At 40.2% G+C, this 19,652-nt stretch overlaps 2 protein-coding genes and 1 non-coding gene across 5 annotated transcripts; all 3 read right to left on the reverse strand.

The window, feature by feature from the left end:
* On the reverse strand, nt 746-1,733 carry LOC107630884. Of its 2 annotated transcripts, none has more exons than XM_021119250.1 (2): nt 1,582-1,709; nt 746-1,511 (listed from the first exon to the last, which is right to left on the reverse strand). In XM_021119250.1, the coding sequence occupies exon 2, from the start codon at nt 1,490-1,492 to the stop codon at nt 1,016-1,018; it is 477 nt and encodes a 158-aa protein (XP_020974909.1). In that variant the 5' UTR covers nt 1,493-1,511; nt 1,582-1,709; the 3' UTR covers nt 746-1,015. The 2 variants fall into 2 exon arrangements, with proteins under 2 accessions (XP_020974909.1, XP_016189647.1); XM_016334161.2 differs by having other exon boundaries at nt 784-1,492; nt 1,582-1,733.
* On the reverse strand, nt 2,273-4,459 carry LOC107630883 (pentatricopeptide repeat-containing protein At5g61800). Of its 2 annotated transcripts, none has more exons than XM_021119249.1 (2): nt 2,653-4,459; nt 2,273-2,620 (listed from the first exon to the last, which is right to left on the reverse strand). In XM_021119249.1, the coding sequence occupies exon 1, from the start codon at nt 4,224-4,226 to the stop codon at nt 2,715-2,717; it is 1,512 nt and encodes a 503-aa protein (XP_020974908.1). In that variant the 5' UTR covers nt 4,227-4,459; the 3' UTR covers nt 2,273-2,620; nt 2,653-2,714. The 2 variants fall into 2 exon arrangements, with proteins under 2 accessions (XP_020974908.1, XP_020974907.1); XM_021119248.1 differs by having other exon boundaries at nt 2,273-2,613; nt 2,646-4,459.
* Nucleotides 4,305-4,386, reverse strand: TRNAS-AGA. Its single transcript has one exon. It is a non-coding gene; the product is annotated as a tRNA-Ser (tRNA).

Raw genomic sequence — 19,652 nt, forward strand, 5'->3', positions numbered from 1 at the left:
AGAAAATCATAATAGAACTAATATTTTTATAAAAAAAAATTAATTTTGATAATAAAATAAAACAAACAAATAAGTAGTTCAGAATAAAAGAAAAAAAAATAAAAAATAAATAAAACGTTGAAATTAAAACTTTAACTAATAATAGTTTATAGACTTCCTCTCCTTTCATGTTATCTCCCCAAAAATTTCATTAGTTATTAATGTTTTTTATTATTTTAATTTCTAAATTTTTCCCAAAAGTTATCTAAAAATTATTCCAAACAAATTGATCGTTTTATTATTCTAAGAATGTTTATATTCTCTGAAAACGTAAAAGTTTATGTTAAAAATTTTATTACAAAAATAATTCTTAAAACTTTGTTACAAATGTAATCTAATTTAAAATTCGTTAGAAAACAATTTTTTCCGTTAGGTTTAAACCAAGACGAGGGTTTTGTTCCTTCTTTACTAGTGATTTTTTGCTGCCCAATGAAGTACGACAGCTGGACATTGTTTTAGCATCAAAGTAAACTCGCACTTCACTTAATTTCCTGGAATTATTGTTTTAGCATCCGTTCCGTTGAAAATTGTATTTTATGACGTGAACAACAAAGTTGGCCAACGTCAAGCCCTGCAGTTTAGGATCAACCACCACCTAATGTAAACTAGTTCGGTGCAAAATCATGCGAATCGAGGAGCAAATGATCGATACAATTACGCGTTCCCAAGACTGGAGGTTCATTCAGAGAGGAGCGTAAATCATTAGTTTTCAAACCCAAACCACTATTTCACAATTCACACCCATTTTGATATATTAATCTATATATTCTTTTCCCATTAAGCATACACCACAATATAACATGGAATTTAACACACGTGTTACAACTCAATAGGGACAAGACAGTGCTATGGGAAGTTCTTCAAGAAGCTCGACATGGACACTAGGAAATATTTACAACTTTACCTTGCATTATTTGTATGAACTATAAAGCAACATAAAAAGGAAATAGCAAAACCAAAGGCTACATGTTGATGATCATGTATGAGCTGGATCAACACCAACAGACTTGAGAGTTTCAATACGAGGCTTATAAGCATAAGCATCTCTGCGGATAGAATCAGGAATGAGTTCCTTATCAGGGTAGCTACGATCCTGCACGTGAGCCACTTTCCTGAAGAAGGAGCTCTTGAAGAAGTGGTCAGATTCCTCAGCAACGTGCTCAGGCTCCACCACCTCAGGGAGTGTCTCCCTCCTCTGCTTCTTCACACGCACCGTTGGAGAATTCCTCAGCTGTTGCCATGCTGTGTGCAGGCCTAGCCCTGTTGACAACGCTATCATCCCTATCGCCACATACACCGGAACGAAGTCCCCTTTTGGTGTCTTCCTATGCTGTTGCTTGTGGATGTATCCATAATCAGCCGAAGGAGCATGTGCCTTCATCTTCGGCACTGTTGACCTTGTGCTATATGCAGCCCCGCTTGCTCCTCTTAACAGTGCTATCCATTGACCCATCTGCACCGACCATGGAACACTAGAAATGCGTTAGATATAAATACAAACGACAATTCAGTTCAATTCCCTTAAAAGAGAAAAGACTATACCGTAGGCCTGAAAGCCATGATTGCTGATCGAATTGCGCTCAGAACTGAAAAGTAGTGGTAGTTGTATTGTTACTCCAAGGAAGTAATCCTTTGCTTGGTGCCCTTCTCTATAAGCGGTTCCCTAGTGCCTTGCTTATATTTTCTGAGGCTGTAGGCGGTAGAGAAAGCAACTTTACTTGCTGTCAGCATAGAGCGAAGCTTCCGGAGCCACGTAGCAGAATGTGGAGTCCTTGGTACACGTGTCACTCTCTGTAATAAACACGTTATCAATAGAAGCCTCCGGAATTGCCACGCACTGTTTTGTGGAAATAATAACTAATAAACAAAGAAATAATCACTGTTATTGAGGTGTGATGTAAGTTAATCGGTTAATCCAGTCATCCAGTGACAGACTACTAGATACCAACCATCTTGGTTTCGGTTATATATTTAAAAAGAAAAGAAAGAAAATTCTAGAAAATAATTTCCTAAAGTTGTTCTATAAGCTCTCCAGCCGATTACAGAGCTGACAGTTTCACATTCACACTATCATATGCTTTATGTTTGGGAATCTTGGGAAAAAAAAATTGCAAAGATGTAAAACTCTGCTGTACAGCTTGTACTCAATGCTTCTATGAAATGGGATCATATTGGGCTCTACAAATCCACTATTGGGCTGCCACTGCTATCATACTCATTTTTTTTGGGTTCGTTTTTTTCTTTCTCGGGTAAGGTAGCATTATCAGTTTATCCCAGTATCACCACATCGCTTCTATTTTCCAGCGAATATTCGGTCACCGGCGGCGGAAATGTACCGAGAGTCGGCCCCTGGCTCCCAGCAGCAGACTTCCAACAACCTCGTCTCATTTCAAAACCCTGATGCGTTCCCTTTACTACGGTTCCCACCTTCTCCCATGGTCGTTCAAGAAGGCGATTAGCTTCCCCTCCCAGCATCTCCCCCAATCCAAAACTCTATTGGCTTCATCCCTTTCTAATCTGCATTTCTCTTCGTTTTGTTTTCGTTCTGTGTGCAAAGCTATACGAAACGGAAAAGTTCAGAGTTGATGGTACATGATCAAAACTTTGTTCAGAAATGCGGAAGACCAGAGAGTGTGCCTTATTCATGCACTCCTTTGATGTCAGTGTTGAGTGTTCTAGTTTACGTCATCCAATCTGACTGAACTGAGGCCATTAATCTTCTTGGCCCTCCTGTTGGCACCGAATGATCGCCTAATTTTAGCTAAATCATCCCATTGCTCTGTATGAGCATAAATATTAGCCATTACAGAATAAACCCCGCCATCCTCAGGCTTTATCTTCATGATTTGCTGTGCTGCTTTTTTTGCAACCTCAACGTTTCCATGGATCCTACACCCACCCAGCAACCCACCCCACGCAAACACATCTCCACCACTTGGCATCCCTTTTATCATCTCAACAGCCTCTTCAAGCAACCCTGCTCTCCCCAACATATCAGCCATGCACCCATAATGCTTGTGCTCTCTACCAACCCCATACACACTTTCCATGTCATTGAAAAGCTTTCTTGCTTCATCAACCAGACCTGCATGGCTGCACCCCACCAAAACACCCAGGAAGGTGATCCCATCAGGCTTAACTCCTGCAGCAATCATCCTAGAGAAATAATCCAGCAAAGTTAAACCTTTACCATGAATTGCAAGCCCAATAAGCATGGCATTCCACGTGAACACATCTTTATCATTGCATGACTCGAACGCATCCCTTGCCTTCTCAAGACAGCCACACTTTGCATACAGGTCCACCAACCCAGTGGCCAGATACGAATCAATCCGAATCCCATTCCTTGTAATGTAATCATGCACTATCCTACCCTGTTCCAACTCTCCCGTTTGAGCACAAGCCGAGAGAACATTTACCAGAGCTATATTATCTGGCCTAATCCCCAATCCAATCATCTCATTAAACAAATCAATGGCTTCATAACACAGCTTCGCGTTGCTATAACCGGCAATCATGGTGCCCCAAGAAACAGAATCTCGTTCTGGCATTTCGTCAAACAGTTCCCGCGCGCGCGTAGTCTCACCAATTTTAACGAACCCATGAACCATGGCATTATAAGAGACAACATCCCTGTGAGAACTCTCGTTGAACAGCTTGTGGGCATCGTGGACGCGGCGATGGAGGGAGTAAACGCATATGAGGGCGTTGAGGGAGAAAGGATTGGCAAGAAAGCCGAATTTGAAGGCCTGGGAGTGTAGCGAGAGGGCGATGGAGATGGAAGAAGAAGAAGGGAGGAGGGAACATGCCTTGAACGCAAAAGGGAAGGTGTGGAAGTCAGGGGCGAGGGAGAGGCGGCGGAGGGTGATGAAGTTGTAGAGGGCGGAGGAAGGGGAGGAGAGGAGGGTGTGGATTCTGATAAGGTTGTTGTAAGAGAATGTGTTGGGGTTTGCGATGGAGTGGAAAAGGGAGAGTGCGTAGGTTAACGAAGAAATGGAATGGGAACAAGTGTTGGCGTTGGCGATTAAGTTTGTGAGCGTGACGAGGATGTTGTTGAGGATGGTTACGGGGTTTAGGGGCAATGCTCCGGTGGTGATGGTGTAGGCGTGGACTTGCTGGAGTTGTCTTATGTTTCTGCATTGCTTGATCATGGCTAATGCTGTTGTATTCATGTTTGGTTTCGTCATTCATGGGATTGGGAGGAAAAGTGAAGATACATTGCAATTGGATGTAAAAACAACAAAAACAACATTGCAATGAAAAAACGTGAACGGCAGGATTCGAACCTGCGCGGGCAGAGCCCACATGATTTCTAGTCATGCCCGATAACCACTCCGGCACGTCCACCTCTTTAACATTTTTTATCAAGTTATACCTTAATTTATCTTTTTTGTTCTTACCAGTCTCTGTCTAATTCTCATTACTAAATGATATAATAACTAAACTTTATTTTGTATCATTATTCATGAAAGTATCAAATTGTCGGGTAATTATGAATATGTTATTACATCAAAAGTTCTAATTATACCAGGGAAAATCTTGCTGAATTACCTGTTTGATTTTTGTGTAATGGTAAATAAATCTTTGATTTAGAATTTTTTTTTAGACTGCGCTTAATTTTTGGATGAGGAGTGTTAAAGGGCAGGTTTTATAATTTATAGTAATTAATTAGTTTTTATTAGTATTAGTATTTTTAATGGTGTGAAATTATATTTAATAGTGTGGGATTTTTTTTACTGGTTAAGTGTTGGTCATTTTAATAAAAGTGTTGTTTCTTAAATTTTTTTTCTTGAAATTGGACTGACAGAATCAGAAACTAAAATTTCAGTTTTGTCGATATTTTTAGAAAGTGGGGATACACAAGATTAAAATCTTTACAGATGGAAATTAAAATTTTTTTAATATTTATTTTTAAAAATACTCTCATTTAAATTTTTAAATTTTAAATTTACTCCTCAATTTACATATTTAGTTTAAGGAACCACTCAAATAAAGACGTCTAAAACATCTTTTTTAGTAATTAAAATTTAATACATATAATCGATTAAATTGTGTTAGAGTAAAGTATCGTTTTTGTCTCCAACGTTTGGGGTAAGTCCTATTTGTGTCCCTAACGTTTAAATCGTCCTATTTGTATCCTTAACGTTTACAAAAGTGATTCAATGTTATCCTACTATCAATTATACTAATAAATTAGATTATATTTTTCAATTATTCTCACTTGCATGTATTCATTCTCAATTAGATCTCACTTGGATGTGGTCGATTTTAATATTATACCCACTATTTATGTTTAGATTCAATTATGTCCTTATAAAAGTGAATTATGTAAATGTTGTAGGAATTAGTTTCAACATTTGATGAGCTATTTTTCGAAGTAGATCATCGATTCTATCCCAGACATTTGTATTCTAACTTCAAGAAGAGATTTTTAAAACTCAAAGTAAAGCGCTCATGATGTGTAATTGACGGTAGGATAACATTGAATCACTTTTACAAACGTTAGGGATACAAATAGGACGATTTAAACGTTAGGAACACAAATAGGATTTACCCCAAACGTTGAGGACAAAAATGATACTTTACTCATCGTGTTATTTTTGTCAAAATTAGACCAGACAAATTAATTTGACTAAAAATATGGTGAATCAAATCTTGAATTGATCTAAACTAATATGATTTTTTATAAAAAATGACTGCAATACCCTTATTAAAAAAAACTAAAATACTTATATTATATATATTAATTTTGAGAATCTTAAATTCTAGTTTTTTACTTTTCTGCCGTCATAAGGTTAAGATTTAGAGTTTTTAATATATATATAGGGGTACTTTAGTTATTTTTTATAATAGAGATATTGTAGTTATTTTTTATGAAAAAATATTTGTTTCGTGGCTTACCTAGAACCGGATGGTGGTTGGGCTGATTTGTGAGGCCCAAGCGCTAGAGGAGGGTGGTCTCCGACTTGATTTATGTCTGGGAGCCGCCGTCCGAGTTGTGTATGTGAAAGAATGGGGGGTGGTACCTGCAAAGACACTCCGATGCCTAAGTTAGTAAGGGGGTAAGCAGGCTTAGAGTATTGGACCTAGGTTTACCTGAGTGAAACAGTGTATTTATAGAGAGGATCCAATAACCACCATTGAGGTAGTTCCACTTCTAATGGTGGATATCCGTCCCTTTATGTTAGGGTTGTTGAGATCTCTCTTCTAGAAGTGGGTGAGAGATTTAAGGAGGCAGTTACTCACTTGGATAAGTGTTGACTGCATAGTTGGCGTGGACTCCGAGTTCTTAGTGAAGGTCGGATAGTAAGTGAAGGCCATCCTTTTGGATTGGGCCTCTTGTCTTGATTTAGGCCTGGCTTAGATTATGGGTCAGGGTATGAACAGTGCCCCTACTCGAGTCCGATCTGTTAGCTATGAGTTGGATTCGAGTATCAATCGAACTCGGGGATGCTATAAGTCGATTTCTTCTTTCATGTCGGAAAACCGATGTGGTTTTGAGTTTTTGAAACCGACGTGATTTTGAATTTTCAATCGTCGCATCTAATCAAACGTTGCGCCCATTTGGCTTCTGCATTTACATGTGGGCGGGCAGTTACATTGGTAACGGTGCGTTCTTTTAATGACCAAACCGTTTTTACGATTATGCCCTTAGTGCATTATAAATACTTTTCCCTCTTCTTTCTCTGCTTTCTTTCGTTTGCTCTCTGATAACTGTGTCGCTCCTTTCCTCGCTCACAAGATCCTCAAGCTTTCTCTTCTTTCATTGCAGTGTTTGTCCTTCTATCTTTTTCTTCACAAAAGGTTAGTTCTTTGTATCTCCTTTTTGCTTTTTTACTTAATATGCTACATGTTTTGAGAGCGAGATTCTTAGGTGTAGTGTTTTTACTGTTCGTAGTTAGGAACATTTTCGAAACTTTGTATTTTCCCTTTTGCGAGGATTTCTTTTGCATCTCCTTTGTTATGGCTGCTTTTTGCTTTTGCCTTTTGTTTGAAAAGTACTTCTTCGTTATGGGCTGGTTTTTTTATGACTTCTTCTTTCTGCGCAATGTAGGTATTATCAATTTCTCATATATTTTTTCCTTTTTACACAATGTCTTTCCAAATTCCTGAGGCCCTTTTGAGATGGGTGGATACCTCCGTCCTTTCTGAGAACCCTTTAGTGGAAACCGTCTTCATAACTGAACTCAAGAAGCACCATAGGGTCTGTAACCTTGAGGTTGACGAACCCAAATATGAGTTGGTAGCCCCTAATCCTGAGGACCGAGTTTGTTGTGGGAGGAATGACGATATTGATCCCTATTTTATTTTCATGTATGACTGTCTTTTTACCTGTTTAAGGGTTACCTTGTCTTTTTTTGACTTTGAAGTGGAGGTTCTATCCCACTGTAGGGTAGCTCCTTCCCAACTACACCCCAGTTCCTGGGGTTTTATGAAAATTTATCAGCTTGTCAGCCGAGAGCTTGACCTCCCGATCTCTGTAAAGATTTTTTTCTATCTTTTCCATTTGACCAAGCCTTTCAGTAAGCAGAACAAACAACAATGGGTGTCTTTCCAAGCCATTCAAGGGAGAAAAGTCTTTTCCATCTTTGATGAGTCCTTCGACGACTCTAAAAATTTCTTTTTTAAAGTCCAAGCCGTTGAAGGCCACCACCTTTCTTCTTGGATGAGAATAATGATCCCCGCTTTCCTTTGTACTGGGTAGAAGCCTCTCCTGTAGAGAAATATAGTTTAGCGGACTTGGATGGGGGTAGAGGAGGCTGTTGTTGAGTTCTTTCGAGAGGCTTGGGGATGGGCTCCAAACCTGGACACCAAGAAATTTATTCTTCGATCTCCGAGTTCTGTCAGGACCGAGCTAGGTAGTCTTTTATTTCTCGCTTTTATAGTCACACTTGACTTCTTCGACTTGTGTTGATTTGTTCCCGACTTGTGCGCTAATGAATTTTGTTTTTCTTTTCAAAAATAGTGAAGAGCGGATCGAGAGCGGCTTACCAGAAGGTTCAGAAGGCGAAAAGGAATGCTCGTGCCCGAGCTGCTGCACAGCAGATCGGGGCTTTTACTACTACTCCTCCTTTTCATGGGCTTGGTCAAGGGACCTCTTCCTCTCGGCCAATCTTGGTAACTCCTGTTCCTACTCCTCCTCCTCCTCCTCCTCTTGTTCTGTCCTCTTCGGAACCCAAGAAGAAAAAACGCAAGACCATGGAAACCGGCTCCTCTTTTGTTGGGGATGCCGGTTTCGATGGTCCGAAGTTTACTAAGAAACACATCCTTCCATTCAGCCAGATTGCTATGGATGATGCTGCTATCCGAAATCATCTTAATATTTTGATCCAAGGGAAAATTCAAACCGCTGGAATTTGCACATCCCTTCTTGATATATTTGACAAAACTCCTTTGAGTACTACCCAAAAATCTTTGGAGGATCTCCAAGGGAGGATTGCCATGTATCAGGAGGATGAGAGGAGGCTGCAAGAGGAGAACAATAAGCTGAAGGAAGAGCTTTCGCAGGCCCGGGAGTGGGAGAGGAAGCTGATGGGCCAGTGTTCCATGGCGGAGGGTTTGAAGGAGAAGGCCGAACAGAATTACGTTCGCCTTTTTACAGATAAAATTGAATTGAAGGAGGAGCTGGACAAACTTAGGGAGGGGTACTAGGACCTGGAGGAGTCTGTGGTTGAGGGGACTGAAGTGTTGTTTGAGGTGTTGAAGCAGCAAGTTAGGATTTTGGCCCCCGACTTGGATCTGTCGCCTTTACACCCTGACAAAGTTATTGTTGATGGTGCCATAGTCTCCTCTCCACGCCCTGTTACGGATTCCGAGTTGAAGACGGCGGGATAGCGCATTATTGAATCTCCTCCTCGTGAGGTTGATATGTCGTCTTCTTCTGCCGCTCCCGAGGTGATTCCAGCTCCTAACGCTGAAGAGATTCCTCTGACCCCTCTGACTTCAGCGGCCGAAGCTCCGACCTCTCTTCCCGGTGATGATTCCAATCCTCTTCTTGGTCCTCAGTGATTTGAAGCTATTAAGGCCCGGCTTGTGGGTCCTTTTTATAAACTCTTTTTATATTTGTTTGTTAATATATGTATTTATGGCTCCTGACATTTGATCCTTCTCCATAGGGTCTTAACAACAATTTCTTCGTTTCTGGCCTGTTTTGGATAAGGCCTTTTAACAAAGTAGTTTATTTTTATCATGCATGTTTTTCTTGCTGCTTGATTAGACTTAGCTCACTTTAAATTTTCTTAAAAACTTTTTGAGAGAGCTCGTACGTTTTCTAAGGGTAAGCACTTTTATTGCTTTGTAAAGTTTTTCGAGAGAAACTTGCTTTGAATAATTTCGGCAAAGGTTTTTCTTTTGTAGAAAACTTTTGTTTTCGATCCTTGGGCCGAAAGCTGTGAAGTCTTTTTAAGTTCTGAGAAAAACTTTTGCTAAGTAATCTTCTTCTTTGACCTTATACATTCAATTTTACTTTTCTTATTGAATCGTTTACATAACTTAGGTTATTCTTGCGATGCATTTTATTCTATTCGGGCTTTCTGACTTGTAAGTCATTAGCTATAATATGTTCGAGCTTGTTACGATCGACTTCTATAACATCTTTACACTGCTGGCTTGTACCTCGTCACTTTATCTTGCCGACCGTGTAGGTCGGTCAATGGATTCTTGCATTTTTTTGAGCTTAAGTCAGTGCGTATCGTAGTAATGATAAATGAAAATTCTAAAGAGAAAGATAAGAGGATAACGTAAAGAAAGATATTATTACTGAATATAATATGGATCTTTAAGGGTGCTTTTGCTACTAAGGGTTTGGAATTTCTACCTCTTAGCCCTCGCTGTGATGCCTCGTTAAAACCCCCTCCAGGAAAACCCTTTTCTGGGAAAAAAATCATGGAGTCGGGAAAAAGAGTACATCAGGGGGTGAGGTTCGCTTCTAGCTATAATATCTTTTCATATTACAAGCGTGCCACGATCTGGGAAGCTCTAATCTCCCTAGATCGGACACCTTATAGTACCCTTTTCCTAGGACCTCGATTATCTTGTAGGGTCCCTTCCAATTTGCAGCGAGCTTTCCTTCACCCGACTTGTTTGTGCCGATATCATTTCTAATCAGAGCCAAGTCGTCTGAGGCAAAGCTTCTCCGAATGACCTTTTTGTTGTATCTGTTCGTCATCCTTTGCTTCAACGCTGCTTCTCTTATTTGGGCTTGTTCTCGGACTTCGGGGAGCAACTCGAGTTCTTCTTTGTGGGCTTGCATGTTTTCGATCTCATCATAAAATCTCACCCTTGGGCTTTGCTCGCCGATCTCTATAGGGATCATGGATTCTATGCCATAGGCGAGACGAAAGGGTGTCTCTCTAGTAGTAGAATGAGGTGTAGTTCGGTAGGCCCACAATACTTGGGGGAGCTCTTCAGCCCAAGCTCCCTTTGCTTCTTGAAGTCTTTTCTTAAGCCCTGCTAATATAACTTTGTTAGCAGCTTTGGCTTGCCCATTTGCTTGGGGATGTTGTACCGATGTGAATTAGTGTTTTATCTTCATGCTGGCCACCGAGTTCCTGAAGGTAGAGTCGGTAAATTGGTGGGTACCATTATCTGTGGTAATGGAGTGTGGGACTCCAAACCTAGTAATTGTAACGACCCAGCTTCTAGCACATCATGACCAATGCTAGCCGCTAGGCGCTACTACACGGCTTTTCCTCAAGACTCTAGACCTTATATTAAATATATACATATGAGTCTATAGCGCTAATCGAGATCACGTGTCAAATATATAGATATAAGGAAATAGATAATAGTTAAATAGATAATATATACATGAGGCATAGAAAATACAGAAAACATAGTAATATCATGCATATATGCCCGAAGGCTCATTTAGTACATCATAATTCACACCGGGTCATGTCGTTGCTTATTCATGAAAATATTTACAGACTCCATATTTATACTAACAGGCCTCGACTCATAAGAGTCACCCTAGTCTGGGACCTATTCTAACTTGTTTATATAGGTATTTACAAAAGCACCTAGCCCTCTAAAAGTCTATACAAAGCGAGGGCAAAGACAACAACTACTACTACTACTATTATAACTACTGCTGGTCATCAATCCCTGGTAGCTGAAGAAACACGGAAGTACTGTGTCGAAGTAAGAGAAGTCGCTCTGACCCTCGGGTAATGCTACTGCTACTTGCTAGTCCCAAGGCTGGAAACGCAAAGAAGATCTCGCCAGTTTGCATCTGCGGAATGGGAAAGTAAGGGGTGAGAACCTAAGGTTCCCAGCAGGGTACTACACAAATTCTATGGGGTTCTGCAGCCTAAGTCTAAGACTTCGCGTAGTTAGGTCGATAAGTCACACAAACAAGTACAAGTACAAGTATATAGCAGAATAGTAAACAAACACAAAGTACAGGAAGCAGAGATAAAATACAATTACAGGTACAAGTAAGCAACCACAAACATAGATAATGCAGCAACCAAGTATGATTCATGTCTAGTCCTATGCATGCCATGAGCTCATGCGTCGGTTGACTACCCGCAACCCGACGTTACCTAGGAACTAGTCCTAGATATGGTTTTCCAATTGCGTCCGTTCGTGTATACGTGTCGATGTGGTTAAGCATACCACCATCCCGTGACAACAGGCAATCGTTGCATAGCTTGACGCCATAATATACGCACAAAGAGGAAACATAGTTTTAGCAATCAGTGGGTAAATACCCGCCTCCAAACAACCTTTAGTGCCTTGGGGTTTACAGTTCTTTTTTCGCAGCACATCTCAATAAACTTTATCTCTAAGGGACTTCTCTGTGCTTCTTTTTAAATAAAATTTGTGCCCGGTCCTTTCTTAAAATATCTCAGCCTTGTCACATTTTACCATTTTGTTCTTGAAATTTTTGTACATTTCCAATTTTACCCTTTTATACATAACTTCGTTTTTCTAGTTTTCTTTAGGCTTTTATTGACACTTTCACCACTAGTGTACTTCACCATTTTATCCTCATCTTTTTCCTAATAGACCTTCTTACCCTTCATTAAATTAATTAGTAATTTTTAATTTTGATTTTATGCCTAAAATTACTTATATGTCTCTAAGTACTCTAGTTTATCGTTTAACATGATTTAGCGTCAAAATGTTACCGGATTAATCCTAATATTTTTCTATGACCAAATTATCCATAATACTTTTAATTAATGTCAATTCTACTCTTAGGGACCTAAAAGATCATTTCACCTTTTATTAATTTATTTACTTATTCTAGTTACCACTTTTTACAGTTATACTTCTAACTTTTACTAAAACTTTTATTTAGACCCGAAACTTTATTATAATTATAATTTTGACTCAACTAATTTATATAATTGCTATCTTACCCCTAATGATACTCTGTTCAGAATTTTATTTATTTTTCGTTTAAATTACATTTTTAACTCTCTTTTTACCCAAAAATGACCATAACACCCTTTTTACTTTTACACCTTTGTTCCATAGGATTAAAAACAATTTTTATAACCTCCTTTTAACCCTTATACATGTGACTTTCATAATCATTTAGTGGCTGGATTTTCAGGGGTGCAGTTTTTCATTTTTATCCACTTTTAGTGATTTTTAAGGCTTGAAACTTAAACCCCAAGTGCTCCATTAATTTTTTACTGTCCCATACATTTTCCAGAGGCAAATAAGCTTCAAATATTACTCAAATAATAGTCCAAAATAGAAAAGTATCACTGAATTTTCAGAATTAAGAATCAAGCACAAAATCACCACAAAGTGGCTCATATAAACACCGAAAACAAGCACAAATATACTCTAACTAATCATAACCCTTACCTCTTATGTAATTCAGTTAGTAAATCTTTCTCACACTAGAAAACATGCATACAAGGGCAGAAACACAGCTGGTGGTGGTGTGTTTCGTTTTTGGGCCTAAAGTGTCGCAAAACGTCAAAATTCAACCACAATGAGCTCGAAACTCCTTAACTCCTTAGGCGTGCTCCTTGGGTGCTTCAAGAGGAGTTCTCTATACATAGAGGAGAGCAAGAATTCATCATTGTTACTGGTTATTTTTAAATGAAAAATAAAAGGAGAAAGAACAAGAGTTTACCTAGCCGAATTCGGTATAAACGCAAAGATTGGCGAAAACGGACAAGAGTTTGTGCTTGTATGGTTTGATTCCTTGAGGAACACTTGAAGAATAGTGTATGAATGGTGAGATAAGAGGCTGAAAATGCAGGTATTGTGTGTAGAATCTTCTCTCTTTCTTTCTCAAGAATTTGGTCAAAAGAGTGTAAAAATGTGTAAAGTGTTTTGTGAAGTTTGTGGCAAATGCTTCCTTAAATAAAAAACCAAAGTCTTAGTGAATTTATGATGGTAAAAGGGGCTGGAATTTTCGTGGTCAAGGGCTGACCTTCAATGAATAAGGGGCGTGAAAACGAGGAAGTTTGGCCAGCGCTTACGTGTTGAGCTTATCCACGGTTAACCGCAATTAGTTACTCGAGGTTAAAAGCATAGCAGAGAGGGGTGAAAAGTTGAGATAGTCTCATCCCAGAGGCTGAGAAGGAGATACAAGTTACTTGGATGCCAAGTAAGAAGATTTGTGGTCTCTATGAGTCATTTGCGGAATACTAGTCAGAAATTCAGTTCAGGTAACTTTTACCGTGCTATAAAATAATTAATGGCTAATATTTATTCTTAAAGGAGTAAATCATGAATGGATGGCTAATATAATTTTTGAGGCACATTTAGTTGGGTAAAAATTATTTTGATCACTGATTCCGAGGTTTTCGATTACTAGAGTTTTTCTTGACGCATACAAAACCGTCACTAAAAGTGAATTCCCATCTCAAAAAGTCTCTAATGAGAAAAATAAACCAATGGGAAGCTAATATTTATTAATTATTAGTCAAACTTGACTTAGGGAGATTAATTACCCTCAAAAAGTCAATTTTGAGCATATTAATGGCCTTTTTCTTAATTTTTTCTTCTTCTTTTTTTTGTACCATTGGGCCATCCTCACTATTTCTTATTAGGCCCTGGTTCAAAATTTTGTAAAATAAAATTAAAATAGCCAAAAAAGTCTGTTTACTGAAAATCGGGTTCTTACAGTAATGATATTCTTAAAAAGAAACTTTCGACTTCTCTGTGCTGTGAAGGTGGCTAAAGGCTCTGCTTCAATCCACTTCGTGAAATAATCTACTCCCACTATGATGTATTTAACTTGTCCAGGTGCTTAAGAAAAAGGTCCGAGTAGGTCCAGTCCCCATTTTGTAAAAGGCCATGGAGAAGTTATACTAATTAGCTCTTTTGGGGGAGCAACATGGAAGTTGGCATGCATCTGGCATGGTTGACACTTCTTTACAAAGTTGGTGACATCTTTTTGTAAGGTTGGCCAGAAGAATCCAGCTCGAATAACCTTTCTGGCTAGAGATTTTTCCCTGAGATGATTCCCACAGATACCACTGTGCACTTCGTCCAGCACTTCTTCTGTCTAAGAAGTCGGGACGCACTTTGGTAATGGTGTAGATATTCCTCTTCTGTAGAGGACACTTTTCACTAATATGTAGTTCTGCGCTTCCCTCCGAATCTTCTTGGCCTCTTTTTGTTCCCCCGGTAAGATGTTGAATTTAAATATTCAATCAGAGGAGTCATCCACCCAAGATTTAATCCGGAAACTTCTAAGACGTCTAGCTTGATGTCTACCTTGGTGATTGAAGGTTATTGGAGAGTTTCTTGGATCAGGCTCCTATTATTTCCACCAGGCTTAGTACTTGCCAACTTGGAGAGGGCATCTGCTCTGCTATTGAGATCCCGAGTTATATGCCTGACCTCGGTTTCAGGAAATCGCCCAAGATACTCCATAGTTTTTTTTAAGTACCTTTTTTTGTTTGGGTCTTTAGCCTGGTATTCTCCATTAATCTGAGAAGTCACGACTTGAGAGTCACTTAAAATGATTACTTTGGTTGCTCTGACTTTTTTAGCTAACTTCAGTCCAACAATCATGGCTTCATATTCTGCTTGATTATTGGAGGCTGGAAACTCAAACTTTAAGGAGACTTTTATTTGAGTTCCTTCTTGACTAGCCAGTATTATGCATGCACCACTTCTGACTTTGTTGGAAGAACCATCCACATACAGCTCCTAGGTTGTGGAGGTCTCCTCTTGATCTCCTGCATATTCGGTCACAAAGTCAGTGAGGCATTGGCCTTTGATGGCTGTCCGAGTTTCGTACCTCAAGTCGAACTTGGATAGCTCTATAGCCCGTTGAACCATTCTTCCTGCAACATCTGTTTTCTGAAGAATTTGCTTTATGGGCTGGTTCGTCCGAACTTTTATGGTGTGAGATTGAAAATAATGTTGAAGCCTTCTAGATGCTACTATCAAGGCATATGCAAACTTTTCAAGTTTTTGATACTTTAGTTAAGGGCCTTGCAACACCTTGCTTGTGAAGTAGACAGGATGCTGTCCGACCTCGTCTTCTCGTATCAAAGCTGACATCACAGCCTTCTCTGCGACAGCTAAGTATAACACGAGTTCTTCACCCGCTTTGGCTAGGTAAGAATTAGAGGTTGGCTCAGGTACCTTTTGAACTCTTAGAATGCCTTCTCGTATTCAGGGGTCCATTCGAACTGGCATCATTTTCTTAGTAGGAAAAAAAGTGGCAAGGATCTTAATACAGATCCTACTAGAAACCTGAATAAAGCTGCAAGTTAGCCATTCAGCTCCTGAACTTCTTTTAAGCAGGTCGGGCTCTTCATTTCCAGGACCGCTCTACACTTGTCGGGGTTAGCTTCAATCCCCCTTTGTGTTAGCATGAATCCTAGGAATTTTTCGGCCTCCATTGCAAAGGTGCACTTGTCGGGATTTAATCTCATCCTGTGTGCTCTTATGGTGTCAAAGACATTCGATAGGTCGTCTAGGAGGCTGTTGTCGTCCTTGGTTTTCACTAGCATGTCGTCTACATATACCTCCATTAACTCTCCCAAATGAGGTGCAAACACCTTGTTCATCAGCCTTTGATAAGTGGCCCCTGCATTTTTTACTCCAAATAGCATGACCACATAGCAATAATTTGCTCTTGGCGTGATGAGTGATGTCTTCTCTTAGTCTGGCTTGTACATCGGGATTTGGTTATACCCCGAGTAAGTGTCCATGAATGACAAGTATTGGTACCCCGAGCTGGAGTCCACTGGGGTATCAATATTTGGTAGAGGATAAGGGTCTTTTGGACACACCTTGTTAAGGTCCGTGTAGTCGACACACATCCTCCATTTGACATTCTGTTTCTTAACCAGCACCACGTTTGCCAACCAGGCTGGGTACTTAACTTCTCTGATAAAGCCTGGTTCCAGTAGGACTTGTACTTGTCCTTCGACCACTTGAGCCCTCTTTGGTCCTAGCTTCCGCCTTCTTTGCTAGACAGGTCGAGATCCCGGATGAACAGTCAGTCTATGTGACATGAGCTCAGGATCTATCCCAGACATGTCGGAAGCTTTCCAGGCAAAGAGATCAGGATTTTCCTACAGAAGCTGTACAAGCTTCTGCTTTAGATCTGTTGCTAAATTAGCTCCTATGTTGATATTTTTTCCGACCTCTTGCCCGATTAGTGCTTCTTCGGTCCTTCCTCCGGGCTGTGGTCGTAGCTCTTTTTAAACTCGGACTCCTCCGAGCTCGATGGTGTTGACTTCTTTGCCTTTACCTCTCAGGTTAAGGCTTTCATTGTAACACTTTCTTGCCAAGTTCTGATCTCCTCTGATGGTAGCGATCCCTTCTGGTGTTGGGAACTTCATGCAGAGATGGGGGGTAGACACCACTGCTCAAAGCCGATTTAGAGTTGTTCTGCCTATTAAGGCATTATAGGCAGAAGCTACATCAACGATGATGAAGTCAATGCTTAAAGTTTTAGACTTCGTCCTCTTCCCAAAAGTAGTGTGCAGGGAGATAAAGCCTAGCGGCTTGATGGGAGGGTCTCCTAATCCAAAGAGAGTGTCAAGGTAGGCCCTTAACTTTTTCTCGTCCAATCCCAACTTATCAAATGCTGGTTTGAACAGGATGTCCACCGAATTCCCTTGGTCTACCAGAGTTCTATGCAGATGAGCGTTAGCAAGAATCATTATGATTACTACTAGGTCGTCGTGCCCAGGTACAATACCTTGTCCGTCCTCTTGGGTAAAACAAATGGTTGGAAGGTCGGGTCCTTCATTCCCGACTTGGTAAACTTCTTTCAAGTGCCTTTTTCGAGATGACTTGGTCACCCCTCCTCCTGCAAAGCCTCATGATACCATACGTATGTGTCGTTTGGAGGGTTTGTGGGGTGGACTTCTTCGTCCGTGACCTTCATCATCTCTTTTTCTCTTCCCATGATTGTCTGACCTTTCCATGAGATATATGTCTAACCGACCTTCTCTAACCAGTTTTTCTATCACATTTTTCAGGTTGTAGCAATCATTAGTGGAGTGTCCATACAACTTATGGTACTCACAATATTCATTGCGGCTTCCTCCCTTTTTGTTCTTGATTGGTCGCGGGGGAGGTAGCTTTTCAGTATGACAGATTTTCCTGTAAACGTCTACCAGGAAAACTCGTAGGGGAGTGTAGGAATGATATCTTCTGGGCCTTTCGAACCCGATTTCTTCCTCTTTTTTTTGGGCTCCCTCTCCTTTTCTTTTGGTTGGTTGGGATGCCCTAGTCGCCAGTTAGGCTCTCGTAACCTGGCGTTTTCTTCCATATTGATGTACTTTTCAGCTCGTTCTTGTGTATCGCTCAAGGAAGTCGGGTGTCTCTTTGAGATGGACTAGGAGAAGGGTCCTTCTCGGAGTCCATTAACGAGACCTATTATTACTGCTTCAGTAGGTAAATCTTGGATTTTTAAGCACGCTTCATTGAACCTTTCCATGTAGCCTCTTAGGGGTTCTCCAACCTCCTATTTTACTCTTAGCAGGCTGGGAGCGTGCTTGACTTTGTCTTTTTGAATTGAAAATCGCGCTAGGAACTTGCGCGAGAGATCATCGAAGCTGGTTACCAATCTTGGGGAAGGCCATCGAACCACTTCATGGCCGCCTTTGTTAGAGTTGTCGGAAAAGCCTTACAGCGAGTGGCGTCCGACGCGTCGGCTAAGTACATTCGACTCTTGAAATTACTGAGGTAGTGCTTCGGGTCAGTTGTCCCGTCATACAGGTCCATGTCGGGTCTCTTAAAGTTTCTGGAAACTTTAGCCCTCATGATTTCTTCGATGTTTGGGTCCTCTTCCCCTAACGGGGTGTCTTCTCGATCTCTGCGGAAATCCTTATTTCGGAGATTGGATTCCAGCTTTGAGAGCTTTTCCTCAAGCTCTCTTCGTCGCTCGACTTCTCTCCTTAAGCTTCCTTCCGCTTCACGCTGTCGTTCCAGCTCCTGTTCGAGCTGCTCTAATCGATCTTGGTGACCATGTAATAGTCCCATTAGGTCAGCAGAGTGAGGCTGCCCATCTTTTCCGAGCTGATGAACTTCAGAGAAGATCCTTTTTTATCCCTGGGTATTGGAGGGGCCTTCACCATGCTGTCCCTCCGTTCCTTGTAGGGATATTATTGCTCTATCGTTGTTGACCGCATCCTAATGCTCTTGTTCAGACTCCGATGCGGTGTGTCCATCTTCTTGTTGGTCGTCTGCCATTGTGGGTTGATCTTCCAGGTCCCCGACAACAGCGCCAATGTTCTGTGGCTTACCTAGAACCGGATGGTGGTTGGGCTGATTTCTGAGGTCCAAGCGCTAGAGGAGGGTGGTCTCCGACTTGATTTATGTCTGGGAGCCACCGTCTGAGTTGTGTATGTAAAAGAATGGGGGTGGTACCTGCAAAGACACTCTGATGTCTAAGTTAGCAAGGGGGTAAGCAGGCTTAGAATATTGGACCTAGGTTTACCTGAGTGAGACAGTGTATTTATAGAGAGGATCCAATAACCACCGTTGAGGTAGTTCCACTTCTGATGGTGGATAACCGTCCCTTTATCTTAAGGTTGTTGAGATCTCTCTTCTAGAAGTGGGTGAGAGATTTAAGGAGGCAGTTACTTACTTGGATAAGTGTTGACTGTATAGTTGGCGTGGATTCCGAATTCTTAGTGGAAGTCGGATAGTAAGTGAAGACCATCCTTTTAGATTGGACCTCTTGTCTTAATTTGGGTTTGGCTTACATTTTGGGGCAGGGTATGAACAATATTAATTTTAGACCGATTCAAAATTTAATTTATTAATTTTTTGGCTAAAATGATTTGTCCGGTCAAATTTTAATAAAAATAATATAGTTTAATCGGTTATATGTGTTAAATTTTAATTATTAAAAAATATGTTTAAAAAAAATGTTTTTAATATCTTTATATGAGTGACTCACTTATCTTAAATATATATGATACTGATATATAATTCAATTTAGTATATTTCACACTAAATACAATACAAAAATTTAATTTAACTTAATTTCTATTTTCTAATTTCAGTCCAAGCCTTCCTTCCAAACACAACTTTAGATTGAAGAATCATACATTACTTATCACAGAAGATAGCACACATAGTTTGTACTTTGTTGGGTTAACCAAAGTATTGCTACTTGCTAATAAAATTTTAAAGGAAAATGTAGTGAAGACATCGCC

This window comes from Arachis ipaensis, chromosome B03 (genome assembly GCF_000816755.2).
Source record: "Arachis ipaensis cultivar K30076 chromosome B03, Araip1.1, whole genome shotgun sequence".
Lineage (NCBI taxonomy): Eukaryota > Viridiplantae > Streptophyta > Magnoliopsida > Fabales > Fabaceae > Arachis > Arachis ipaensis.

What these genes read in the sequence shown, in the direction of transcription:
- LOC107630883 (XM_021119249.1), bottom strand. Translation starts at nt 4,226, where the DNA reads ATGACGAAACCAAACATGAATACAACAGCATTAGCCATGATCAAGCAA.